Below are 19,828 nucleotides of genomic sequence, written 5' to 3' on the forward strand. Positions count from 1 at the left end.
GGGGCTAAAGGCGGACAAATCCCCAGGGCCTGATAATCTACATCCCAGAGTACTAAAGGAAGTGGCCCTGGAAATAGTGGATGCATTGGTGATCATCTTCCAAAATTCTATAGACTCTGGAACAGTTCCTACAGATTGGAGGGTGGCAAATGTAACCCCACAATTTAAAAAAGGAGGGAGAGAAAAAACAGGGAACTACAGATCGGTTAGCCGAACATCAGTAGTGGGGAAAATGCTCGAGTCTATTATAAAAGATGTGATAACAGAACACTTGGAGGGCATTAACGGGATTGGACAAAGTCAGCATGGGTTTATGAAAGGGAAATCATGCTTAACAAATCTACTGGAGTTTTTTGAGGCTGTAACTAGTAGAATAGATAGGGGAGAACCAGTGGATGTGGTGTACTTGGATTTTCAGAAGGCTTTTGATAAGGTCCCACACAAGAGGTTAGTGTGCAAAATTAAAGCACATGGGATTGGGGGGAATATACTGGCATGGACTGAGAATTGGTTGACAGACAGGAAACAGGGAGTAGGAATAAACGGGTCTTTTTCCGGGTGGCAGGCAGTGACTAGTGGGGTACCGCAGGGATCAGTGCTTGGGCCCCAGCTATTCACAATATATATCAATGATTTGGATGAGGGAACTAAATGTAACATTTCCAAGTTTGCAGATGACACAAAGCTGGGGTGGAATGTGAGCTGTGAGGAGGATGCAAAGAGGCTCCAATGTGATTTAGACAAGTTGGGTGAGTGGGCAAGAACATGGCAGATGCAGTATAACGTGGATAAATGTGAGGTTATCCACTTTGGTTGTAAAAACAGAAAGGCAGATTATTATCTGAATGGTGATAGATTGGGAAAAGGGGAGGTGCAACGAGACCTGGGTGTCCTCGTACACCAGTCGTTGAAAGCGAGCATTCAGGTGCAGCAAGCAGTTAGGAAGGCGAATGGTATGTTGGCCTTCATTGCAAGAGGATTTGAGTACAGGAGCAAGGATGTCTTACTGCAGTTGTACAGGGCCTTGGTGAGACCACATCTGGAGTATTGTGTGCAGTTTTGGTCTCCTTATCTGAGGAAGGATGTCCTTGCCATGGAGGGAGTGCAACGAAGGTTTACCAGACTGATTCCTGGGATGGCAGGACTGATGTATGAGGGGAGATTGGGTCAACTCGGCCGATATTCATTAGAGTTTAGAAGAATGAGAGGTGATCTCATCGAAACATATAAAATTCTAACAGGACTAGACAGACGAGATGCAGGGAGGATGTTCCCGATGGCTGGGGAGTCCAGAACCAGGGGTCACAGTCTCAGGATACGGGGTATGCCATTTAGAACCGAGATGAGGAGAAATTTCTTCACTCAGAGGGTGGTGAACCTGTGGAATTCTCTACCACAGAAGGCAGTGGAGGCCAAGTCATTAGATGTATTCAAGGAGATAGATATATTTCTTAATGCTAAAGGGATCAAGGGATATGGGGAAAAAGCAGGAACAGGGTACTGAGTTAGACTATCAGCCATGATTATTCTGAATGGCGGAGCAGGCCCAAAGAGCCGAATGGCCTCCTCTTGCTCCGATTTTCCATGTTTCTATGTATTATTTTTATTCGTTCATGGGATGTGGGCGTCGCTGGCGAGGCCAGCATTTATTGCCCATCCCTAATTGCCCTTGAGAAGGTGGTGGTGAGCCGCCTTCTTGAACCGCTGCAGTCCATGTGGTGAAGGTTCTCCCACAGTGCTGTTAGGGAGGGAGTTCCAGGATTTTGACCCAGCGACAATGACGGAACGGCGATATATTTCCAAGTCGGGATGGTGTGTGAGGGGAACGTGCAGGTGGTGTTGTTCCCATGTGCCTGCTGCCCTTGTCCTTCTAGGTGGTAGAGGTCGCGGGTTTGGGAGGTGCTGTTGAAGAAGCCTTGGCGAGTTGCTGCAATGCATCCTGTGGATGGTACACACTGCAGCCACAGTGCGCCGGTGGTGAAGGGAGTGAATGTTTTGGGTGGTGGATGGGGTGCCAATCAAGTGGGCTGCTTTATCTTGGATGGTGTCGAGCTTCTTGAGTGTTGTTTGAGCTGCACTCATCCAGGCAAGTGGAGAGTATTCCATCACACTCCTGACTTGTACCTTGTGGATGGTGGAAAGGCTTTGGGGAGTCAGGAGGTGAGTCACTCGCCACAGAATACCCAGCCTCTGACCTGCTCTTGTAGCCACAGTATTTATGTGGTTGGTCCAGTTAAGTTTCTGGTCAATGGTGACCCCCAGGATGTTGATGGTGGGGGATTCGGCGATGGTAATGCCGTTGAATGTCAAGGGGAGGTGGTTAGACTCTCTCTTGTTGGAGATGGTCATTGCCTGGCAGTTGTCTGGCGCAAATGTTACTTGCCACTTAACAGCCCAAGCCTGGATGTTGTCCAGGTCTTGCTGCATGCGGGCACAGACTGCTTCATTATCTGAGGGGTTGCAAATGGAACTGAACACTGTGCAATCATCAGCAAACATCCCCATTTCTGACCTTATGATTGAGGGAAGGTCATTGATGAAGCAGCTGAAGATGGTTGGGCCTAGGACACTGCCCTGAGGAACTCCTGCAGCAATGTCCTGGGGCTGAGATGATTGGCCTCCAACAACCACTACCATCTTCCTTTGTGCTCGGTATGACTCCAGCCACTGGAGAGTTTTCCCCCTGGTTCCCATTGACTTCAATTGTATTCGGATTCCTTGGTGTCACACTCGGTCAAATGATGCCTCACCTCCGGAATTCGGCTCTTTTATCCATGTTTGGACCAAGACTGTAATGAGGTCTGGAGCCGAGTGGTCCTGGCAGAACCCAAACTGAGCATCAGTGAGCAGGTTACTGATGAGTAAGTGCCGCTTGATAGCACTGTCGACGACACCTTCCATCACTTTGCTGATGATTGAGAGTAGACTGATGGGGCGGTAATTGGCCGGATTGGATTTCTCCTGCTTTTTGTGGACAGGACATACCTGGGCAATTTTCCACATTGTCGGGTCGATGCCAGTGTTGTAGCTGTACTGGAACAGCTTGGCTAGTTCTGGAGCACAAGACTTCAGCACTACAGCTGGGATGTTGTCGGGGCCCATGGCCTTTGCTGTATCCAGTGCACTCAGCCGTTTCTTGATATCACGTGGAGTGAATCGAATTGACTGAAGACTGGCTTCTGTGATGGTGGGGATATCGGGAGGAGGCCGAGATGGATCATCCACTCGGCACTTCTGGCTGAAGATGGTTGCAAACGCTTCAGCCTTGTCTTTTGCACTCACGAGCTGGACTCTGCCATCATTGAGGATGGGGATATTTACAGAGCCTCCTCCTCCCGTTAGTTGTTTAATTGTCCACCACCATTCACTCCAAGGATGTGGCAGGACTGCAGAGCTTTGATCTGATCCGTTGGTTGTGGAATCGCTTAGCTCTGTCTATAGCATGTTGCTTCCGCTGTTTAGCATGCATGTCGTCCTGAGTTGTAGCTTCACCAGGTTGGCACCTCATTTTTAGGTACGCCAAGTGGTGCTGCTCCTGGCATGCTCTTCTGCATTCCTCATTGAACCAGGGTTGATCCTCTGGCTTGTTGGTAATGGTAGAGTGAGGAATATGCCGGGCCATGAGGTTACAGATTGTGCTGGAATACAATTCTGCTGCTGCTGATGGCCCACAGCACCTCATGGATGCCCAGTTTTGCGCTGCTGGATCGGTTCTGAATCTATCCCATTTAGCACGGTGGTAGTGCCACACAACACGTTGGATGGTATCCTCAGTGCGAAGACAGGACTTCATCTCCACGAGGACTGTGCGGTGGTCACTCCTACCAATACTGTCATGGACAGATGCATCTGCGACAGATAGATTGGTGAGAACGAGGTCAAGTAGGTTTTTCCCTCGTGTTGGTTCACTCACCACCTGCCGCAGGCCCAGTCTGGCAGCTATGGCCTTCAGGACTCGGCCAGCTCGGTCAGTAGTGGTGCTACCGAGCCACTCTTGGTGATGGACATTGAAGTCCCCCACCCAGAGTACATTCTGTGCCCTTGCTACCCTCAGTGCTTCCTCCAAGTGGTGCTCAACATGGAGGAGGACTGATTCATCAGCTGAGGGAGGACGGTAGGTGGTAATCAGCAGGAGGTTTCCGTGCCCATGTTTGACCTGATGCCATGAGATTTCATGGGGTCCGGGGTCATAGAATCATAGAATCATAGAAGTTACAACATGGAAACAGGCCCTTCGGCCCAACATGTCCATGTCGCCCAGTTTATACCACTAAGCTAGTCCCAATTGCCTGCACTTGGCCCATATCCCTCGATACCCATCTTCCCCATGTAACTGTCCAAATGCTTTTTAAAAGACAAAATTGTACCCGCCTCTACTACTGCCTCTGGCAGCTCGTTCCAGACACTCACCACCCTTTGAGTGAAAAAATTGCCCCTCTGGATCCTTTTGTATCTCTCCCCTCTCACCTTAAATCTGTGCCCCCTCGTTATAGACTCCCCTACCTTTGGGAAAAGATTTTGACTATCGACCTTATCTATGCCCCTCATTATTTTATAGACTTCTATAAGATCACCCCTTAACCTCCTACTCTCCAGGGAATAAAGTCCCAGTCTGTCTAACCTCTCCCTGTAAGTCAAACCATCAAGTCCCGGTAGCATCCTAGTAAATCTTTTCTGCACTCTTTCTAGTTTAATAATATCCTTTCTATAATAGGGTGACCAGAACTGTACACAGTACTCCAAGTGTGGCCTCACCAATGCCCTGTACAACTTCAACAAGACATCCCAACTCCTGCATTCAATGTTCTGACCAATGAAACCAAGCATGCTGAATGCCTTCTTCACCACCCTATCCACCTGTGACTCCACTTTCAAGGAGCTATGAATCTGTACTCCTAGATCTCTTTGTTCTATAACTCTCCCCAACGCCCTACCATTAACGGAGTAGGTCCTGGCCCGATTCGATCTACCAAAATGCATCACCTCACATTTATCTAAATTAAACTCCATCTGCCATTCATCGGCCCACTGGCCCAATTTATCAAGATCCCGTTGCAATCCTAGATAACCTTCTTCACTGTCCACAATGCCACCAATCTTGGTGTCATCTGCAAACTTACTAACCATGCCTCCTAAATTCTCATCCAAATCATTAATATAAATAACAAATAACAGCGGACCCAGCACCGATCCCTGAGGCACACCGCTGGACACAGGCATCCAGTTTGAAAAACAACCCTCGACAACCACCCTCTGTCTTCTGTCGTCAAGCCAATTTTGTATCCAATTGGCTACCTCACCTTGGATCCCATGAGATTTAACCTTATGTAACAACCTACCATGCGGTACCTTGTCAAATGCTTTGCTGAAGTCCATGTAGACCACGTCTACTGCACAGCCCTCATCTATCTTCTTGGTTACCCCTTCAAAAAACTCAATCAATTTCGTGAGACATGATTTTCCTCTCACAAAACCATGCTGACTGTTCCTAATTAGTCCCTGCCTCTCCAAATGCCTGTAGATTCTGTCCCTCAGAATACCCTCTAACAACTTACCCACTACAGATGTCAGGCTCACTGGTCTGTAGTTCCCAGGCTTTTCCCTGCCGCCCTTCTTAAACAAAGGCACAACATTTGCTACCCTCCAATCTACTGGCACCTCACCTGTCGCGGTGGATGATTCAAATATCTCTGCTAGGGGACCCGCAATTTCCTCCCTAACCTCCCATAACGTCCTGGGATACATTTCATCAGGTCCCGGAGATTTATCTACCTTGATGCGCGTTAAGACTTCCAGCACCTCCCTCTCTGTAATATGTACACTCCTCAAGACATCACTATTTATTTCCCCAAGTTCCCTAACATCCATGCCTTTCTCAACCGTAAATACCGATGTGAAATATTCATTCAGGATCTCACCCATCTCTTGTGGTTCCGTCAATGTTGAGGACTCCCAGGGCCACTCCCTCCTGACTGTATATCACTGTACCGCCACCTCTGGTGGGTCTGTCCTGCCGGTGGGACAGGACATACCCAGGGATGGTGATGGAAGAGTCTGGGACGTTGGCTGAAAGGTATGATTCTGTGAGTATGGCTATGTCAGGCTGTTGCTTGACTAGTCTGTGGGACAGCTCTCTCAATTTTGGCACAAGTCCCCAGATGTTAGTGAGGAGGACTTTGCAGGGTTGACTGGGCTTGGTTTGCCTTTGTCGTGTCCGGTGCCTAGTGGTCTGTCTGGTTTTATTCTTATTATGACTTTTTTTAGTGAGATTTTACCACTGAGTGTCTTGCTCGGCCATTTCAGAGGGCAATTAAGAATCAACCACATTGCTGTGGGTCTGGAGTCACATATAGGCCAGACCGGGTAAGGACGGCAGGTTTCCTTCCCTGAAGGACATTAGTGAACCAGATGGGTTTTTACGACAATCCGGTAGTTTCACGGCCACCATTACTGATACTGGTATTTTAATTCCAGATTTTATTTAATTAATGGAATTTAAATTCCCCAGCTGCTGTGGCAGGATTTGAACTCATGACTCCAGATTATTAGTCCAGGCCTCTGGATTACTAGTCCAGTGACATAACCACTATGCTACCGTACCCCATTGTTGATTAGAGAAAGCCAGCATGGATTTGTTAAAGGCAAATCGTGTTTAACTAACCTGATAGAGTTTTTTGATGAGGTAACAGAGAGGGTCGATGAGGGCAATGCAGTTGATGTGATGTATATGGAATAAAGGGGGCAGTAAAAACATGGATACAGAATTGGTTAAGTGACAGGAAACAGAGAGTTGCGGTGAACGGGTGTTTTTCGGACTGGAGGGAGGTGTACAGTGGTGTTCCCCAGGGGTCAGTGCTGGGACCACTGCTTTTCTTGATATCTATTAATGACTTGGACTTGGGTGTACAGGGCATAATTTCAAAATTTGCAGATGACACAAAACTTGGAAGGGTAGTGAACAGTGAGGAGGATAGTGATAGACTTCAAGAGGATATAGACAGGCTGGTGGAATGGGCAGACACGTGGCAGATGAAATTTAACACAGAAAAATGTGAAGTGATACATTTTGGTAGGAAGAACGAGGAGAGGCAATATAAACTAGAGGGCACAACTCTAAAAGGGGTACAGGAACAGAGAGATCTGGGGGTATATGTGCACAAATCATTGAAGGTGGCAGGGCAGGTTGAGAAAGTGGTTAAAAAACCATACGGGCTCCTGGGCTTTATAAATAGAGGCATAGAGTACAAAAGTATGGAAGTCATGATGAACCTTTATAAAACACTGGTTCGGCCACAGCTGGAGTATTGTGTCCAGTTCTGGGCACCGCACTTTAGGAAGGATGTGAAGGCCTTAGAGAGGGTGCAGAAGAGATTTACTAGAATGATTCCAGGGATGAGGGACTTTAGTTACATGGAGAGACTGGAGAAGCTGGGGTTGTTCTCCTTAGAACAGAGAAGGTTAAGCGGAGATTTGATCGAGGTATTCAAAATCATGTGGGGTGTTCATACAGTAAATAAGGAGAAACTGTTCCCATTGGTGGAAGGGTCAGTAACCAGAGGACACAGATTTAAGGTGATCGGTAAAAGAGCCAGAGGGGAGATGAGGAAACATTTTTTTACTCAGTGAGTTGTGATGATCTGGAATTCACTGCCTGAAAGGGCGGTGGAAGCAGATTCAATAATAACTTTCAAAAGGGAATTGAATAAATACTTGAAAATGAAAAGATTGCAGGTCTATGGGGAAAGAGCAGGGGAGTGGGACTAATTGGATACTCTTTCAAAGAGCCAGCACAGGCACGATGGGTCGAATGGCCTCCTTTGTTCTGTATCATTGTATAATTCTATATTAAACGATAGGGGAAAGGGCAGGGAGAAGCAGAGAGCTGAAGTTGAAAAATTGGCAACAGCACAGGAGCAATGGGCCGAATGGCATTCTTCTGTGTTGTAATTCTTATGATTGTAGAGCCAAACAACGTCACTGTGTAACTCCATGTTCAAAAGAAGGCAGCACCATTAAACTGGGGAGCACCATTTCTGAAAACACTTCAACAGATGAACAGATGCAATCCTTGTCTCCACCAGTCACTTCGAGCCTGACCAACTCCCCCAGACTCGGCCCAAACTCTCCCTCCTGGGTCATTATACACACTCCCCCAGACTCGGCCCAAACTCTCCCTCCTGGGTCATTATACACACTCCCTCAGACTCGGCCCAAACTCTCCCTCCTGGGTCATTATACACACTCCCCCAGACTCGGCCCAAACTCTCCCTCCTGGGTCATTATACACACTCCCCCAGACTCGGCCCAAACTCTCCCTCCTGGGTCATTATACACACTCCCCCAGACTCGGCCCAAACTCTCCCTCCTGGGTCATTATACACACTCCCTCAGACTCGGCCCAAACTCTCCCTCCTGGGTCATTATACACACTCCCCCAGACTCGGCCCAAACTCTCCCTCCTGGGTCATTATACACACTCCCTCAGACTCGGCCCAAACTCTCCCTCCTGGGTCATTATACACACTCCCCCAGACTCGGCCCAAACTCTCCCTCCTGGGTCATTATACACACTCCCCCAGACTCGGCCCAAACTCTCCCTCCTGGGTCATTATACACACTCCCTCAGACTTGGCCCAAACTCTCCCTCCTGGGTCATTATACACACTCCCCCAGACTCGGCCCAAACTCTCCCTCCTGGGTCATTATACACACTCCCTCAGACTCGGCCCAAACTCTCCCTCCTGGGTCATTATACACACTCCCCCAGACTCGGCCCAAACTCTCCCTCCTGGGTCATTATACACACTCCCCCAGACTCGGCCCAAACTCTCCCTCCTGGGTCATTATACACACTCCCTCAGACTCGGCCCAAACTCTCCCTCCTGGGTCATTATACACACTCCCCCAGACTCGGCCCAAACTCTCCCTCCTGGGTCATTATACACACTCCCCCAGACTCGGCCCAAACTCTCCCTCCTGGGTCATTATACACACTCCCCCAGACTCGGCCCAAACTCTCCCTCCTGGGTCATTATACGCACTCTTCAGGACCTGGGGGCAACAGGCTGTGTTCCTGCATTGACCAACATACCTGGGCCTTCTCAAGGTACTGTAGGACGAAGCCATCGATGTCAGTCCCCTGCACAGACATCCTCAGAAGATCCTCCACAGTAAACTGTTCTAGAAGAGTCAGAACCACAGAGCAGGAGAATCAGGAAAAGACCAAAGAAGAACTTCCACTGCCTCATGCCAACCCACGGGCCATTACTAGGATAGGTCGAGCCAGTACCCAGTCATCACAACTTATTCCATGCTCAGTAATTTGTATCAGAATCATAGAATGATGCAGAACAGAGGAGGCCATTCTGCCCGTCGTGTCTGTGCCGACTCTTTGAAAGAGTTATCCAGTTAGTCCCACTCCCCTGCTCTTTTCCCTTCAAGTATTTCTCCAATTCCCTTTTGAAAGTTATTATTGAATCTGCTTCCACCACCCTTTCAGGCAGTGAATTCCAGATCATCACAACTCGCTGAGTAAAAAAATGTTTCCTCATCTCCCCTCTGGCTCTTTTACTGATCACCTTAAATCTGTGTCCTCTGGTTACTGACCCTTCCACCAATGGGAACAGTTTCTCCTTATTTACTCTGTCAAAACCCTTCATGATTTTGAACACCTCGATCAAATCTCCCTTTAACCTTCTCTGCTGTAAGTAATGAGACTTCCTACCACAGATTGCATGTCGGAATCTCAGGAGGAAGTGTCCTGTCCGTTATTCACCATCCCATGAGATGGGGCGCTGCCTCACCCTGTGAATGCACCAACCTGTATTTATAAAGCACTTCTCACATCAAAACCAAGCCCCAGTGACACAACACAGGCAGTAAGAGGGAGGGAGAGTCAAGAGGGCAAAGCAACCAAACAGGTACATTTTTCAAGGCAGGAAGAGCTAGCAAATCTACTGTACGGAAACAGGCCATTTAGCCCATCACAATCTCGAGTACAGAAACAGGCCATTCAATGGGATGAGAACAGATGTGACCCGGGTAAATTGGAATCAAAGATTGTCGGGCAAAACTGTAATTGAACAGTGGGCGGCCTTTAAAGAGGAGATGGTTCGGGTACAGTCTAGGGACATTCCCACGAGGGAGAAAGGAGGGCAACTAAAGCCAGAGCTCCCTGGATGACAAAAGAGATAGTTAGTGAGATGAAACGGAAAAAAGGGGCATATGACAGAAATCACAAGTGAGAACCAAGTGAGAATATAAAAAGTTCAGAGAAGTGAGAAAGGAAATAAGAGGGGCAAAGAGAGATAATGAGAATAGACTGGTGGCCAACATAAAAGGGAATCCAAAAGTCTTCTGCAGGCTGTAAACAGTAAACGGGTAGTAAGAGGAGGGGTGGGGCCGATTAGGGATCATAAAGGAGATCGACTCATGGAGGCAGAGGGCATGGCCGAGGTACTAAATGAGTACTTTGCATCTGTCTTCACCAAGGAAGAAGATGCTGCCAGAGTCTCAGTAAAGGAAAATATAGTTGAGATAGTGGATGGGCTAAAAATTGATAGAGGAGGTGCTAGAAAGGCTAGCTGTACTTAAAGTAGATAAGTCACCCGGTCCGGATGGGATGCATCCTAGGTTGCTGAGATGGAAATTGAGGGGGGTACTGGCCATAATCTTCCAAACATCCGTAGATACGGGAGTGGTGCCAGAGGACCGGAGAATTGCAAATGTTACACCCTTGTTCAAAAAAGGGTGTAAGGATAAACCCAGCAACTACAGGCCAGTCAGTTTAACCTCAGTGGTGGGGAAACTTTTAGAAACGATAATCTGGGACAGAATTAACAGTCACTTGGACAACTATGGATTTTTAAAAATTATTCGTTCATGGGATGTGGGCGTCACTGGCGAGGCCGGCATTTATTGCCCATCCCTAATTGCCCTTGAGAAGGTGGTGGTGAGCCGCCTTCTTGAACCGCTGCAGTCCGTGTGGTGAAGGTTCTCCCACAGTGCTGTTCGGAAGGGAGTTCCAGGATTTTGACCCAGCGACAATGAAGGAACGGCGATATATTTCCAAGTCGGGATGGTGTGTGACTTGGAGGGGAACGTGCAGGTGGTGTTGTTCCCATGTACCTGCTGCCCTTGTCCTTCTAGGTGGTAGAGGTCGCGGGTTTGGGAGGTGCTGTCGAAGAAGCCTTGGCGAGTTGCTGCAGTGCATCCTGTGGATGGTACACACTGCAGCAACGGTGCACCGGTGGTGAAGGGAGTGAATGTTTAGGGTGGTGGATGGGGTGCCAATCAAGCGGGCTGCTTTGTCCTGGATGGTGTCGAGCTTCTTGAGTGTTGTTGGAGCTGCACTCATCCAGGCAAGTTGAGAGTATTCCATCACACTCCTGACTTGTGCCTTGCAGATGGTGGAAAGGCTTTGGGGAGTCAGGAGGTGAGTCACTCGCCGCAGAATACCCAGCCTCTGACCTGCTCTTGTAGCCACAGTATTTATATGGCTGGTCCAGTTAAGTTTCTGGTCAATGGTGACCCCCAGGATGTTGATAGTGGGGGATTCGGTGATGGTAATGCTGTTGAATGTCAAGGGGAGGTGGTTAGACTCTCTCTTGTTGGAGATGGTCATTGCCTGGCACTTGTCTGGCGCGAATGTTTGATTGGGGAAAGCCAGCACGGATTTGTTAAAGGCAAATCATATTCAACTAACCTGATAGAGTTTTTTGATGAGGTAACAGAGAGGGTAGATGAGGGCAATGCGGTTGATGTGGTGAATATGGACTTTCATTGTGCCCCTTGGAGCGGCGGGAAAGAGCGAGACCAGAGCGGGGATATAAACAGCGCGGAGAGAGTGAGAGTTCAGTCGGTGAGTGGGTGGAGAGAGTGAGACCAGAGCGGGGATATAAACAGCGCGGAGAGAGCGAGAGTTCAGTCGGTGAGTGGGGGGAGAGAGTGAGACCAGAGCGGGGATATAAACAGCGCGGAGAGAGCGAGAGTTCAGTCGGTGAGTGGGGGGAGAGAGTGAGACCAGAGCGGGGATATAAACAGCGCGGAGAGAGCGAGAGTTCAGTCGGTGAGCGGCGGGAGAGAGTGAGACCAGAGTGAGGATATAAACAGCGCAGAGAGAGCGAGAGTTCAGTCGGTGAGTGGGGGGAGAGAGTGAGACCAGAGCGGGGATATAAACAGCGCGGAGAGAGCGAGACCAGAGCGGGGATATAAACAGCGCGGGGAGAGCGAGAGTCCAGTCGGTGAGCGGCGGGAGAGAGCGAGACCAGAGCGGGGATATAAACAGCGCGGAGAGAGCGAGACCAGAGCTTACTCTGAGAGCGAGACTCTGAGACCAGCGGCAGTTCGGGGTGACGTCACCAGTCAGAAAGTGACGCGGCACAGGGGAGGCAGCTGATTGGTGAGTAGGTTCAGGTGAGTATTTCTACCATTTTACTGTAAGTAAAGTAATAAGGGAAGGTCTGCTGGTTTTATAGCAGATAGTGTTTTTTTTTGGTGAACCTAGGTCCCTAGTATAGTTAACATTTTCTAATTTTAACGCAATTTAAAAGGGGTAACTAAGCTAAGGCAAATCATGGCAGCAGACCTCGCACCCGTGATATGCTCCTCCTGCAAGATGTGGGAAGTCATGGACACTACCAGTGTCCCTGCCGACCATGTGTGCGGGAAGTGTGTCCACCTGCAGCTACTGACCGATCGTATCTCGGAGCTGGAGCTGCGGGTGGACTCACTGTGGAGCATCCGCGATGCAGAGAAACTCGTGGATAGCACGTTTAGCGAGTTGGTCACACCGCAGGTAAAGGGAGTACAGGCAGGAAGTGAATGGGTGACCACCAGGAAGAGTAAGAGGTGCAGGCAGGTAGTGCAGGGGTCCCCTGTGGCCATCCCCCTCTCAAACAGGAATACCGTTTTGGATACTGTTGGGGGAGATGGCTCACCAGAGGAAGGTGGCAGCGGCCAGGTTCATGGCACCGTGGCTGGCTCTGCTGCACAGGAGGGGAGGAAAAAGAGTGGCAGAGCTATAGTGATAGGGGACTCGATTGTAAGGGGAATAGACAGGCGTTTCTGCGGACGCAACCGAGACTCCAGGATGGTACGTTGCCTCCCTGGTGCAAGGGTCAGGGATGTCTCGGAGCAGCTGCAGGACATTCTGGAGGGGAAGGGTGAACAGCCAGTTGTCGTGGTGCATATAGGCACCAACGATATAGGTAAAGAACAGGATGAGGTCCTACAAGCTGAATTTAGGGAGTTAGGAGTTAAACTAAAAAGTAGGACCTCAAAGGTAGTAATCTCAGGATTGCTACCAGTGCCAGGGGCTAGTCAGAGTAGGAATGACAGGATAGCTAGGATGAATACGTGGCTTGAGAGATGGTGCAAGAGGGAGGGATTCAAATTCCTGGGCCATTGGAACCGGTTCTGGGGGAGGTGGGACCAGTACAAATTGGACGGTCTGCATCTGGGCAGGACTGGAACCAATGTCCTAGGGGGAGTGTTTGCTCGTGCTGTTGGGGAGGGTTTAAACTAATGTGGCAGGGGGATGGGAACCGATGCAGGAAGTCAGTGGGAAATAAAGTGGTGACAGAAACAAAAGGCAGTAAGGGAGAGTGTACAATACATGACCGGACAGATGGTCTGAGAAAGCAGGGCAAAGACCAAGGAAAGTCTAGATTAAACTGAATTTATTTCAATGCAAGAAGTCTGATGGGCAAGGCAGATGAACTCAGGGCATGGATGGGTACATGGGATTGGGATGTTATAGCTATTACTGAAATATGGCTACGGGAGGGGCAGGACTGGCAGCTCAATGTTCCAGGGTACAGATGCTATAGGAAAGCTAGAGCAGGAGGTGAGAGAGGAGGGGGAGTTGCGTTCTTGATTAGGGAGAACATCACGGCAGTAGTGAGAGGGGATATATCCGAGGGTTCGCCCACCGAGTCTATATGGGTAGAACTGAAAAATAAGAAGGGAGAGATCACTTTGAAAGGATTGTACTACAGACCCCCAAATAGTCAACGGGAAATTGAGGAGCAAATATGTAAGGAGATTACAGACAGCTGCAAGAAAAATAGGGTGGTAATAGTCGGGGACTTTAACTTTCCCAACATTGACTGGGACAGCCATAGCATTAAGGGCTTGGATGGAGAGAAATTTGTTGAGTGTATTCAGGAGGAATTTCTCATTCAGTATGTGGATGGCCCGACTAGAGAGGGGGAAAAACTTGACCTCCTCTTGGGAAATAAGGAAGGGCAGGTGACAGAAGTGTTAGTGAGGGATCACTTTGGGTCCAGTGATCATAATTCCATTAGTTTTAAGATAGCTATGGAGAATGATAGGTCTGGCCCAAAAGTTAAAATTCTAAATTGGGGAAAGGCCAATTTTGATGGTATGAGACAGGAACTTTCAGAAGTTGATTGGGAGAGTCTGTTGGCAGGCAAAGGGACGTCTGGTAAGTGGGAGGCTTTCAAAAGTGTGTTAACCATGGTTCAGGGTAAGCACATTCCTTATAAAGTGAAGGGCAAGGCTGGTAGAAGTAGGGAACCTTGGATGACTCGGGAGATTGTGGCCCTAGTCAACAAGAAGAAGGAGGCATATGACATGCATCGGCAGCTGGGATCAAGTGGATCCCTTGAAGAATACAGAGATTGCCGTAGTAGAGTGAAGAGAGAAATCAGGAGGGCAAAAAGGGGACATGAGATTGCTTTGGCAGATAAGGCAAAGGAGAATCCAAAGAGCTTCTACAAATATATAAAGGGCAAAAGAGTAACGAGGGAGAGAGTAGGGCCTCTTAAGGATCAACAAGTTCATCTATGTGCGGAACCACAAGAGATGGGTGAGATCCTGAATGAATATTTCACATCGGTATTTACGGTTGAGAAAGGCATGGATGTTAGGGAACTTGGGGAAATAAATAGTGATGTCTTGAGGAGTGTACATATTACAGAGAGGGAGGTGCTGGAAGTCTTAATGCGCATCAAGGTAGATAAATCTCCGGGACATGATGAAATGTATCCCAGGACGTTATGGGAGGTTAGGGAGGAAATTGCGGGTCCCCTAGCAGAGATATTTGAATCATCGACAGCTGCAGGTGAGGTGCCTGAAGATTGGAGGGTAGCAAATGTTGTGCCTTTGTTTAAGAAGGGCGGCAGGGAAAAGCCTGGGAACTACATCTGTAGTGGGTAAGTTGTTAGAGGGTATTCTGAGAGACAGGATCTACAGGCATTTGGAGAGGCAGGGACTGATTCGGAACAGTCAGCATGGTTTTGTGAGTGGAAAATCATGTCTCACGAATTTGACTGAGTTTTTTGAAGGGGTAACCAAGAAGATAGATGAGGGCTGTGCAGTAGACGTGGTCTACATGGACTTTAGCAAAGCCTTTGACAAGGTACCGCATGGTAGGTTGTTACATAAGGTTAAATCTCACGGGATCCAAGGTGAGGTAGCCAATTGGATACAAAATTGGATTGACGACAGAAGAGAGAGGGTGGTTGTGGAGGGTTGTGTTTCAAATTGGAGGCCTGTGACCAGCGGTGTGCCTCAGGGATCGGTGCTGGGTCCGCTGTTATTTGTTATTTATATTAATGATTTGGATGAGAATTTAGGAGGCATGGTGAGTAAGTTTGCAGATGACACCAAGATTGGTGGCATTGTGGACAGTGAAGAAGGTTATCGAGGATTGCAACGGGATCTTGATAAATTGGGCCAGTGGGCTGATGAATGGCAGATGGAGTTTAATTTAGATAAATGTGAGGTGATGCATTTTGGTAGATCGAATCGGGCCAGGACCTACTCCGTTAATGGTAGGGCGTTGGGGAGAGTTATAGAACAAAGAGATCTAGGAGTGCAGGTTCATAGCTCCTTGAAAGTGGAGTCACAGGTGGATAGGGTGGTGAAGAAGGCATTCAGCATGCTTGGTTTCATTGGTCAGAACATTGAATACAGGAGTTGGGATGTCTTGTTGAAGTTGTACAAGACATTAGTAAGGCCACACTTGGAATACTGTGTACAGTTCTGGTCACCCTATTATAGAAAGGATATTATTAAACTAGAAAGAGTGCAGAAAAGATTTACTGGGATGCTTCCGGGACTTGATGGTTTGACTTATAGGGAGAGGTTGGATAGACTGAGACTTTTTTCCCTGGAGAGTAGGAGGTTAAGGGGTGATCTTATAGAAGTCTATAAAATAATGAGGGGCATAGATAAGGTAGATAGTCAAAATCTTTTCCCAAAGGTAGGGGAGTCTATAACGAGGGGGCATAGATTTAAGGTGAGAGGGGAGAGATACAAAAGGGTCCAGAGGGGCAATTTTTTCACTCAAAGGGTGGTGAGTGTCTGGAACGAGCTGCCAGAGGCAGTAGCAGAGGCGGGTACAATTTTGTCTTTTAAAAAGCATTTGGACAGTTACATGGGTAAGATGGGTATAGAGGGATATGGGCCAAGTGCAGGCAATTGGGACTAGCTTAGTGGTATAAACTGGGCGACATGGACATGTTGGGCCGAAGGGCCTGTTTCCATGTTGTAAACTTCTATGATTCTATGAAGGGGGGCAGTGGCAACATGGATACAGAATTGGCTAAGTGACAGGAAACGGAGAATAGTGGTGACCAGTTGTTTTTCGGACTGGAGGGAGGTGTACAGTGGTGTTCCCCAGGGGTCAGTGCTGGGACCACTGCTTTTCTTGATATATATTAATGACTTGGACTTGGATGTACAGGGCATAATTTCAAAATTTCTTCACTCAGAGGGTAGTGAACCTATGGAATTCTCTGCCACAGAAGGCTGTGGAGGCCAAGTCACTGAATATATTTAAGAAGGAGATAGATAGATTTCTCGACACAAAAGGCATCAAGGGGTATGGGGAGAGAGCGGGAATATGGTATTGAGATAGAGGATCAGCCATGATCATATTGAATGGCGGAGCAGGCTCGAAGGGCCGAATGGCCTACTCCTGCTCCTATTTTCCATGTTTCTACGTAACGCTGGTTCAGCCACAACTGGAGAATTGTGTCCAGTTCTGGGCACCGCACTTTAGGAAAGATGTGAAGGCCTTAGAGAGGGTGCACAAGAGATTTACTGGAATGATTCCAGGGATGAGGAACTTTAGTTATGTGGATAGACTGCAGAAGCTGGGATTATTCTCCTTAGAACAGAGACAGTTGCGAGGAGATTTGACAGAACCATAGAACCAGAGAAGAGCCCCACAGAAGGGGCCATTCGGCCCATCGTGTCCGCGCCGGCTCAAAGAACCACCAGGTGCCCATTCTAATCTCAGCGTCCAGCACCTGGTCCATAGCGCTGCAACTTATAGCACTTTAGATGCAGGTCCAGATATATACACAGTGGATCAAGGGCATGTACTGATATATATACACAGTCGATCAGGGGCATGTACTGATATATACACACAGTGGATCAAGGGCATGTACTGATATATATACACAGTGGATCAAGGGCATGTACTGATATATACACACAGTGGATCAGGGGCATGTACTGATTTCTATGCACAGTGGATCAGGGGCATGTACTGATATATACACACAGTCGATCAGGGGCATGTACTGATATATATACACAGTGGATCAAGGGCATGTACTGATATATATACACAGTGGATCAGGGGCATGTACTGATATATACACACAGTCGATCAAGGGCATGTACTGATATATATGCACAGTGGATCAAGGGCATGTACTGATATATATACACAGTGGATCAAGGGCATGTACTGATATATACACACAGTGGATCAAGGGCATGTACTGATATATACACACAGTGGATCAGGGGCATGTACTGATATATGCACACAGTGGATCAGGGGCATGTACTGATATATATACACAGTGTATCATGGGCATGGACTGATATATATACACAGTCGATCAGGGGCATGTACTGATATATATGCACAGTCGATCAGGGGCATGTACTGATATATATACACAGTGGATCAGGGGCATGGACTGATATATATACACAGTCGATCAGGGGCATGTACTGATATATATGCACAGTCGATCAGGGGCATGTACTGATATATACACACAGTGGATCAGGGGCATGTACTGATAAATATACACAGTGGATCAGGGGCATGTACTGATATATACACACAGTGGATCAGGGGCATGTACTGATATATACACACAGTGGATCAGGGGCATGTACTGATATATATACACAGTGGATCAGGGGCATGTACTGATATATATACACAGTGGATCAGGGGCATGCACTGATATATACACACAGTGGATCAAGGGCATGTACTGATATATATACACAGTGTATCAGGGGCATGTACTGATATAAAAACACAGTGGATCAGGGGCATGTACTGATATATATACACAGTGGATCAGGGGCATGTACTGATATATATACACAGTGGATCAAGGGCATGTACTGATACATATACACAGTGGATCAGGGGCATGGACTGATATATATACACAGTGGATCAAGGGCATGTACTGATATATACACACAGTCGATCAGGGGCATGTACTGATATATACACAGTGGATCAGGGGCATGTACTGATATATATACACAGTGGATCAGGGGCATGTACTGATATATACACACAGTGGATCAAGGGCATGTACTGATATATACACACAGTGGATCAAGGGCATGTACTGATATATACACACAGTGGATCAGGGGCATGTACTGATATATATACAGAGTGGATCAAGGGCATGTACTGATATATATACACAGTGGATCAAGGGCATGTACTGATATATACACACAGTGGATCAAGGGCTTGTACTGATATATATACACAGTGGATCAAGGGCATGTACTGATATATATACACAGTCGATCAGGGGCATGTACTGATATATATACACAGTCGATCAGGGGCATGTACTGATATATATACACAATGGATCAAGGGCATGTACGGATATATATACACAGTGGATCAAGGGCATGTACTGATATATACACACAGTGGATCAAGGGCATGTACTGATATATACACACAGTGGATCAAGGGCATGTACTGATATATATACACAGTGGATCAAGGGCATGTACTGATATATACACACAGTGGATCAAGGGCATGTACTGATATATATACACAGTGGATCAGGGGCATGTACTGATATATACACACAGTGGATCAGGGGCATGTACTGATATATATATACACAGTGGATCAAGGGCATGTACTGATATACACACAGTGGATCAGGGGCATGTACTGATATATACACACAGTGGATCAAGGGCATGTACTGATATATACACCCAGTGGATCAAGGGCATGTACTGATATATACACACAGTGGATCAGGGGCATGTACTGATATATATACAGAGTGGATCAAGGGCATGTACTGATATATATACACAGTGGATCAAGGGCATGTACTGATATATACACACAGTGGATCAAGGGCATGTCCTGATATATATACACAGTCGATCAGGGGCATGTACTGATATATGTACACAGTGGATCAAGGGCATGTACTGATATATATACACAGTGGATCAAGGGCATGTACTGATATATACACACAGTGGATCAGGGGCATGTACTGATATATAAACAAAGTGGATCAAGGGCATGTACTGATATATATACACAGTGGATCAGGGGCATGTACTGATATATATACACAGTGGATCAGGGTCATGTACTGATATATACACAAAGTGGATCAAGGGCATGTACTGATATATACACACAGTGGATCAAGGGCATGTACTGATATATATACACAGTCAATCAGGGGCATGTACTGATATATATACACAGTGGATCAGGGGCATGTGCTGATATATACACACAGTGGATCAAGGG

At 47.5% G+C, this 19,828-nt stretch overlaps 1 protein-coding gene across 2 annotated transcripts in view; it reads right to left on the reverse strand.

Moving 5' to 3' along the window:
- Window positions 1-19,828, reverse strand: part of LOC137309991 (rho-related BTB domain-containing protein 2-like) — a 207,299-nt gene that overhangs the window by 16,331 nt on the left and 171,140 nt on the right. For both annotated transcript variants that reach the window (XM_067978062.1, XM_067978002.1), the window contains exon 6: window positions 9,092-9,180. In XM_067978062.1, the coding sequence (XP_067834163.1) occupies window positions 9,092-9,180 (89 nt within the window). The remainder of the gene's footprint in view (window positions 1-9,091; window positions 9,181-19,828) is intronic.

The sequence above is a fragment of the Heptranchias perlo genome, chromosome 1, assembly GCF_035084215.1.
Source record: "Heptranchias perlo isolate sHepPer1 chromosome 1, sHepPer1.hap1, whole genome shotgun sequence".
NCBI lineage: Eukaryota > Metazoa > Chordata > Chondrichthyes > Hexanchiformes > Hexanchidae > Heptranchias > Heptranchias perlo.